This window comes from Leuresthes tenuis, unplaced genomic scaffold (assembly GCF_036924035.1).
Source record: "Leuresthes tenuis unplaced genomic scaffold, fLeuTen1.0.hap1 SCAF_4, whole genome shotgun sequence".
Lineage (NCBI taxonomy): Eukaryota > Metazoa > Chordata > Actinopteri > Atheriniformes > Atherinopsidae > Leuresthes > Leuresthes tenuis.
The window spans coordinates 1,772,738-1,781,356 of record NW_027325358.1 but is presented as its reverse complement, the minus strand read 5'-3'; the positions used below and the strand labels follow the sequence as shown (position 1 = coordinate 1,781,356).

Genomic DNA, 8,619 nt, shown 5'->3' with positions numbered 1-8,619 from the left:
AAAGAGCTGCGTGTCATGTCACGCAGCCCCTTCGATAGCTCAGTTGGTAGAGCGGAGGACTGTAGGTTGTTACATCAGTGATCCTTAGGTCGCTGGTTCGAATCCGGCTCGAAGGAGGTCAATTTTTTTCTTTATGAAACACATATTGCATCTTAATAAAATAACGACAATTCGTAGTCAGAAATTTAGCGTTAACCAAACGATGTACACAGTAACACTGTTTCTGTGCTTGGTCGTACAATGGAGAATGAAGCGCTTCCAGCTAAGGATAATGTAGATTAACGTAGATTAAATTGTAGATTAAATTGTACAGATGTTTGATTTATTGAGCAGCGTTAGCAACAACTGAGTTCCGTGTCCTTCTGTGCATTATTAGACAATTATTATTAGATCATTATTAGACGTGAAATCAAATGAAAAAAAAAAAGCTAGTTCCCTGACCGGGAATCGAACCCGGGCCGCGGCGGTGAGAGCGCCGAATCCTAACCACTAGACCACCAGGGAGGCCATACAGGTGGCGAGAGTAGAATAAGTTATATACAGCTATATGTATCACACTTTATCTATAAAGATACCACTTCGTCATATTAAATATTGCCCAACACTGTTTGATAAACATCCAATTTTTTTTTTTCAGTAGCAGCACTCAGAGGACATTCATTCCTCTTTTTTAGGTGATAAATGTGTAATCATATATAAAATCATGCAGGTTAGGGAAACGGATTGTTATTTTTGTTCAGCAAAATGTTTTAGGAAGAATCAGGCTCCTTCTGGGTGAACGCGAGGAAGTCGTCAGCACAGTGGAGGATGTGTTTAATGGTACTCAGGATCAGTGAGTCCATGTCATCGCTCATGTCGATTTCCTCACAGTAGTTCCTCACAGGGAAGATGCAGTTCATGCGAATAGCCATTTTAGCACTGCACTTCTCCATCTGGATTAAAGAAATCAACATCACGTGTTCAGAAACCACAGTTCACAGCTTTGGAGAATTTGATTAACGTTGGAACAGCGACTGAACATCATTATACTGCAGCATCAGGTCCAAACATCCAAGAATTCGACCAATCAGAAGACACTTTATCCAGGTTCCCCCAGAGAACGTTCTCCCTCGTTCTGATCTGATTACTAAACTAATCTAAACGTACCGAATATTAAGAATTAAATGACTGAAAATGATGGTTTAATACACACTTTAAGTTTAGAATTACAAACTAAACATACCATTACTTTCACATTTCGTGACTTGTAGTTATCTTTTACATCTTTAACTTCTGGAAAAGCCACATCAATTTTGGTGAGAACGGCCAGTTGAGGAATATCTGTCAGGACAACAAGTAAAGAAGTAAATAAGTGACAGAACAGAGCTACAACTGGCTGCATAATATTTGAAGAAGTTTAGTCCCTCTGAACCTAAACCCAGAGAAGAAAAACAGATTTCTGTTCTCACTCAGACGACTGGCTTCCCCTTTGATGTTCCTCAACTTCTGCACAAGTTGGTCTTCCATTAAACTTAATGTGTCTGCAGGAACCACAAAGACCAGAAGGTGCACACGGTCGCTGGAAGTTGGGAAATTATTGTAATGACGATCATCCTCTGACAGCTCACCCCGAGGATTGAACTGGAAAACAAATTTTAAATTATGTAATATCCATAAAGAGAAATAAAACTCAAAAGAATCACTTTTTTTACAAAATAATTTTTACCCTGTAACCATCCTTCACGTGTCCCTTTAAAGCCAGTTTGATATCTTCCACCAGGACACCTCCCTCTTTGCTCAGGCCCATGATGTCATTGAAGACCAAAGGATAGAATGACCCATCATCCTTTTTTATTCTGTAGCTTGTGTACTGTAAAAAACATCCAGAATATATGTACAGCTTCTGAAAAAACTAATTCAGTAATTAAAAAAAAAAAAAAAAACTCTACTCTAATACTGAGGGGACCCTTTGGTTTGTGGCTCCTGACTCATTCATCCAAGTCAAACACTTTGGAGAGCAAGCTCAGCCAGCATGGATGCTTGGATCCCAGCTCATTTCCCAAAAAGCCGGGTCAGCTTGCCCCCAAACTCATGGCCAAGTGTCCTACGCCTGTCAGACTTTGTGGTGTAGGAAGGGAGGACCCAGATGCAGACTTCCAAATCAAAAGGTTTATTCCAAAACACAAAAGGTGAGAACAAAGGCTGAGCCAGAAATCAAAAATACAAAGCGTGGCAGGAAATAACAAGACTATTGTTATAATTGGCTTTGATCTTAGACATTATAAATTCATATTCTGTATTTTACTAAATAATCTATGTTCCTAGCTGCTACTTTTCCACTCTGCTCATACTGATGACCTTAAATGGTCCAAGACCTTAGAAGGACATAAACAACTGGGTCAGACAGAACATCTCTATTGGAGCAGATAGGTCTGGTACATTAGAACCGAGCCTAAAACAGTTTATCACATCTAAAGAACACAACAAGGACAGCGGCTGGCCTGATCAGGCCACTAAAAACTGGCCAATAATACTCTGACAAGTGTGAGTAGAACCTCTGTGAGATAAAGCTGAATATAAATATGAAATGTTTCCGGATATCGGAGCTCAGCCTGACGGATTTCCTGCTCTGGCACTGAGTCCAGCTGCAATATACTTTACTATGTGACCACTAATAAATACTTTTTTAATAAAAGATTTCTCCAGCTTGTTCTTGAGCTTCCAATGAAAAAAATCAGGCTAACACTATGGTGGCAAAACCTTACTTGACAAGACAACACAAAACAAAACTGTGGCATGAAGGGTAAAGTGAGCCTGAACCTGGAAACTAAATGCTGTGGGGAGGTGATTCGTGATGAGGTGCAGCTGTGGAACAGAAACAGGTGACTTGAGTGAAGCTAAGTGACAGCGGGGGGGAAACATGACCTGGAACCAAGACAAAAACCCGAAAACATAAAGAACCTGAAAACAAGAATAATCAAAACATAGAACCTACGCCCAGTTCTCAGCCGATTCTGTAGGAAGTTTTATATCTGATAATTCAACGGGGCCACGTAGATTTTCTTTTCTAGAAGCTGTTACTTTAGACTGCCATTCAGACAAATTATGTCACCAGAATCATTTTTATCCATCTACTATAGCGATTGACCTATTAATTCAATGAACTAAATGATTTTCTCACCTCTTTAGTGACACTGTCACTGGAGGTGTCCACTGCCAGAGCCTGCCTGTAAATTCTGCCACGTAGGACACTTAGGACAGAATTGATCAAACTGCTCTTTCCAGCCCCAACAGGTCCACACAGAAGAACCCTGAGCAGCTGACCCTCAGTCGGAGGCTTGTACTCATTCAGATACTGTAGGACCTCCTTATTGTCTCTATGCAGGGAAACAAACATCGTGTTAATGAAACTGAAACAACAGACACTGAGACTAAATAAGTAAATTAAAAATACTGTTTTCTGTGCGCTGCAGATTCTCACCCCCATTCAATTCTCCTCCACGGTTCATCGAAAACTAAAAGGCAAAAGACAAATGTGATGACATCATTGTATGACATCAGACCTTCGAATAATGAATTTTGGTTGATTGGGTACACTTACATGGAGGTGGAGGTGAAGGTTGAGGTGGAGGTGAAGGTGGAGGTGAAGGTTGAGATGAATGTCCTCCCATAACTGAAAAACAGTTTACTCATGTTTAAATATTATAATACAACTATTTTTTCTTTTAAAGAACACATTTGTCGCAAAAACATAAGAAATATACCATGAAACATTCATCTCTTTTAACAAAGTAACTGTTAATACCGACAGAAAACTTAAATCTGTGATCAAATGGTTTGGATTTTTTTCCAGTAATCAATAAAAATACCTGAAATAAACACAAAAATATTAAATAAATTACCCAAAATATATATTTTTTTAATTAGATAGTGAAATTTATTTCAAAATCAGAAGAACCACATTTTATTTTCATTTAAATATTTTATGAAACATGAAATTACAATTTAAATTACGGATTTAAATTTAACTTAAATTAAACTAATACCATTACATTATAAATGTAATATGTAGACGTTTTTAAAGGAAATCACATGATTTGGAAACAGAATCATCAGTTTTTAGCTGTTTTGTCTGATTTTTGCAGTCTTTCACTGACTTTCACTCTGATTTTTATTGTTGCTTTTATGTCTTTTATTTGACTTTTAATGGTTCATATATTTTCTGGATTTATGTTTCTCTTATATTTTTTATTGTTTTTTAGCATTGGACCAAATAGTTATGATTCCCTGTTTGTTTTTCAGTATTTCTGTGAAACTGAGATGTCAAGAAACTTTCCTGTTCAGCTCAGCAGATTTCCTTCTTTTAAATAACACACCAGTAACTCACTTTAACAGCTGAAGCATGAAAGAAAACAGCTGCTGGAATCATTTCTGTTGTACGTTTGACAGTTTTCATATGAACATATTTTATTTACACTTCCGTTTGATAACTGGTTTTAAAATCTGAGACAAACTACTATTAATCCAGCTTTGGACATTATAAAATAATTGTTTTCTTCTACTTATGGTGAGAAATTGTGTTGATTGGTTGGTTCAGGCTGCTACTGTAATTTAGATGTTTTCACATCAAACTTGAATTGCTTTCAAAGGAGAGTGTGTTTCAGTTTTTCTGCTCCCTAACTCCTGTTACTGGTTGTGACTGAATATGTTAACATTGGAATGAGTCTGAGTCTGAGTCTGAGTCTGAGTCTGAGTCTGAGTCTGCGTAGGTTTTTTATCATGAAAAGTGACTGAAATCTCTTTATGGTGTCTGACTTCCTGTCAGACTTTGATCAGTCACTGCTGTACAGAGTCAAATGACTTAAAGACTTAAAGAAACCCAGTTTTATTTGAGCAAAACAAGGTTTGACAAATAAAACAGTCAAAGCCACTGTGGAGAAAATACAAGAAAGGGTCAAACTGCTAAAAGACGTATTAGAGGCATGAAACAGCTCTCATATGGGAGGAGCAGGTTCATCTCTGTACCATCAGGCTGTTGGATCATTTTGTTGCAAGATGGGAAAAGTTTATCTGTATCTCACACACTATAATGTTGAACGGACAAAACATTCAGTTTCTATCCTGGTTTTAAACTCCCAGCAGACCTGACCCGATGGAAGCTTTGTGCTGAATAATGATTTCCTTCAGCCAAGAACTTTATGAAAAACTTTCTTCTGTAATCATCATAACTGACGTCTGCAGAGTTTTTCCTGAGTGTTTTTGGATCACAGACAGCATTTCAATAACAACCTGGTGTTTATGACGAAGCAGGTGCAGTCATGTGAGAAAGAAAGAACACCCTCTGTCAGTTCCAAGGTTCTACATATCAAGATATAAAAACTCTATAAAATGCTCCATAACAGGTCTTAAAATGAGGCGAATCCAGCCTGAGATGAACAACAACAACAACATATTACTTAAAGGGATGTGCAGGTTCAGGGTTAGAAGACATTTATCTGAATAGTTCTTTTCTAAACAGAAACAATTAGATTAAATTCATACGAAATGCAAAAAGTCTGATGGATTTATACAAGTTTCATATCTGTGAAGGTTGGAAATTTTAAGTTAGACAAAGGAAAATCACGTAATAAGCTTTAACAGCTGAAGCATAAAGGAAAACGGCTGCTGGAATCATTTCTGTTGTACGTTTGACAGTTTTAACAATCTGAGACAAACTACTATTAATCCAGGATATTATAAAAGAATCCCACCTTCTCAGAGCTGAGCTGAAGCTTCAGATGTCAGGGTGTGACTGAGAATGTTGTTCACAGGGAGTTTATAACCATCCATGTCCTGGTTTCACTTTTACTTTTCATGAACTCGATTAACAACATAGTTTTTTTTAAGGTCACTGATTACTGTCATCAGGCCTGTTGTCTGAGCATTTATTTGAAAGTAAAAATAACAGCTCATGAACATCAACACTGAGCAAACTGTCCTCATTTTATTTACCTTATGAAGATTGTGTTTAAATGTTCATCTTATTATCCTCCTAAATCAGAATGTTTTAAAGTCTGAAGAATTGATTTTACCACTGATAATTACAGCTAAAAGATAAGAACTGTTGGAGAGCTGAATGTTTGAGAACCAGCTACTTCAGATTACTTTTACTTCCTGTAATTCACCTTTACAAAACAGACAAAACATTTACTTAATATCCTGGTTTTAAACTCCCAGCAGACGTGACCTGATGGAAGCTTTGTGCTGAATAATGATTTCTTTCAGCCAAGAACTTTATGTAAAAGTTTCACATCAGTATTTCTATAACAATCTGAACGCTCTGTTCTGGTCTATTCAATGAGGAAATATGTACAAACCGGTTTGTCCAGTTTGGGCTGTGTGAGGTCATTTGAGCCTCACTATGCGTTTAGCCTAAACCTAACCGTGGGTTTGGCTACATCAGGTCAGTTGGGACTCAAAGTTGACTCTGAAAAGCTGATCCAACCCCTCCTATCTCCTTAGAAACAGTTTTGGAAAATGCACAAGCTGTATAACGTGTGACATTATGAAAAAGTTTACATTAACATTTTAGAACAAAAATGTGGTAATTTTAAGAGTTTTTAGGATGTTTGCATTTACGTAGTGAAAAAAGTAAAAGGTTACAATTCTGAAAGGCAGACCTATGCATTGGATGAGTCATTTTAAAGATTTGAAGCCTCTTTAGTGAAACTGCAAAGTTTTGTGCCGTGGATCCCACATAGCAGACGGGTCTGGGCCAGATCTGGCATCAGGCCGGCACTTCTGGCTTACTGCTGGCATGGTAAGTGGTAAGTGAACCGGATGTGGGCCAGATCGGGCAATGGTGGCCTGCAGCTGGCCCATGTGTGGACCAACTCTGGCAAACAGGATCTGGGCCAGTAATGGGCCGTCATTCTTTGTGGTATGTGGGCCAGATCCCATTTAGCTAATTTCATTTGGCACTCACCCGGCCAATTAAAAAGGTTGACGCGGATTATTTGTTCATCAATAGAAATTAAGTTCATATGAGAGCGTTCTAACACTTACACGCAGCGGCGTCCTCAGAACCACGACAGCATCACCAGGAGACCAGCTCTGCTGAAAGCATCTTTATCCCGATGCAGGTGGGCAGCAGGGGCTGGATGATCGGCAGCAAAGGCTGGAGGAAGACCGGCGGCAGGGGCTGGAGGAAGACCAGTGCGTTACAAGGTGTGAAAAAAATATATTTATATACATTGGGTCTTTTAGTTATACATAAACCACATTGAACAAGTTATTATATTTCAACCATCTCAAAATGAACTTAACAGTATTCACATTAGAAAATTAGGGAAAACCCTTCATCAATCTTGAACCTGGCGTACCAAAATTTGAAAAAGCTGACCCATTTGGTAATATCTGAATGTTTTGTGACCCGTTGAAAGTTTGAATGGTATCTGCAGCTGAATGTATGTAGAAGTAGATAAGGAAAGGAAAGGGAAGAGGAGAAAGTTGAAATTTGCATAAAATTTGACTAAAATGTTCAATATTTAAAAACATATAAACAATTTAAAGCCGTAATCTCCTGAAAGAGCTGAATGATTTGAGACCAAAATACTTGAAATCAGTGTAAGTATGCAGAAGTAGTTAAGTTGAAAAGCGGAAAGTTTAAATTTGTCCTTGTTTTTGAGACTGTCATATTTTAAAATTGGCTCAATATTTGAAAAAGCTGCACCATTTGGTAACAGCTGAATGTTTTGTGACTCGATTAAAGTTTGAATGGTGTCTCCAGTTGAAAGTGAGTTGAAAACAGGATAATATGTTGAAATTTGTTCATGTTTTTTAAATGGTCATATTTTAAAATTGGCTCAGTATTTGAAAAAAGCTGCACCATTTGGTAACAGCTGAATGTTTTGTGACCCGTTGAAAGTTTGAATGGTATCTCCAGTTGAAAGTGGGTTGAAAACCGGATAATATGTTGGAATTTGTTTGTTTTTGAAATGGTCATATTTTAAAATTGGCTTAATATTTGAAAAAGCTCCACCATTTGATAATAGCCGAATGTATTGTGACCCGTTGAAAGTTTGAATGGTGTCTCCAGTTGAAAGTGAGTTGAAAACAGGATAATATGTTGGAATTTGTTTGTTTTTGAAATGGTCATATTTTAAAATTGGCTTAATATTTGAAAAAGCTCCACCATTTGATAATAGCCGAATGTATTGTGACCCGTTGAAAGTTTGAATGGTGTCTCCAGTTGAAAGTGAGTTGAAAACAGGATAATATGTTGAAATTTGTTCATGTTTTTGAAATGGTCATATTTTAAAATTGGCTTAATATTTCAAAAAGCTGCACCATTTGGTAACAGCTGAATGTCTTGTGACCCGTTGAAAGTTTGAATGGTGTCTCTAGTTGAAAGTGAGTTGAAAACAGGATAATATGTTGGAATTTGTTTGTTTTTGAAATGGTCATATTTTAAAATTGGCTTAATATTTCAAAAAGCTGCACCATTTGGGAACAGCTGAATGTATTGTGACCCGTTGAAAGTTTGAATGGTGTCTCCAGTTGAAAGTGAGTTGAAAACAGGATAATATGTTGAAATTTGTTCATGTTTTTGAAATGGTCATATTTTAAAATTGGCTTAATATTTCAAAAAGCTGCACCATT

The 8,619-nt window shown here is 37.3% G+C and overlaps 1 protein-coding gene and 2 non-coding genes across 3 annotated transcripts; 1 reads left to right on the top strand and 2 right to left on the bottom strand.

Moving 5' to 3' along the window:
- The first annotated feature begins 28 nt into the window (after positions 1–28).
- Positions 29–116, top strand: trnay-gua (transfer RNA tyrosine (anticodon GUA)). Its single transcript is given in 2 exon segments — positions 29–65; positions 81–116. It is a non-coding gene; the product is annotated as a tRNA-Tyr (tRNA).
- Positions 117–432: 316 nt separating this feature from the next.
- On the bottom strand, positions 433–504 carry trnae-cuc (transfer RNA glutamic acid (anticodon CUC)). The gene has a single exon. It is a non-coding gene; the product is annotated as a tRNA-Glu (tRNA).
- A 245-nt stretch (positions 505–749) lies between these two features.
- LOC140305144 (interferon-induced protein 44-like) lies at positions 750–6,777 on the bottom strand. Its single transcript, XM_072383905.1, has 7 exons — positions 6,716–6,777; positions 3,581–3,652; positions 3,161–3,356; positions 1,706–1,849; positions 1,449–1,620; positions 1,223–1,320; positions 750–932 (listed from the first exon to the last, which is right to left on the bottom strand). The coding sequence occupies exons 1-7, from the start codon at positions 6,775–6,777 to the stop codon at positions 750–752; spliced, it is 927 nt and encodes a 308-aa protein (XP_072240006.1).
- Positions 6,778–8,619: the final 1,842 nt, after the last annotated feature.

Bases quoted from the DNA above. Each gene is read 5' to 3' on its own strand.
- LOC140305144 (XM_072383905.1), bottom strand. From the start codon at position 6,777: ATGCCAGCAGTAAGCCAGAAGTGCCGGCCTGATGCCAGATCTGGCCCA. The intron at 3,653-6,715 runs GTGGGATCCACG...ACTGTTTTTCAG, and splicing joins GGCCCAGACCCGTCTGCTAT to TTATGGGAGGACATTCATCT. The intron at 3,357-3,580 runs GTAAGTGTACCC...TTCCCTGCATAG, and splicing joins ACCTTCACCTCCACCTCCAT to AGACAATAAGGAGGTCCTAC.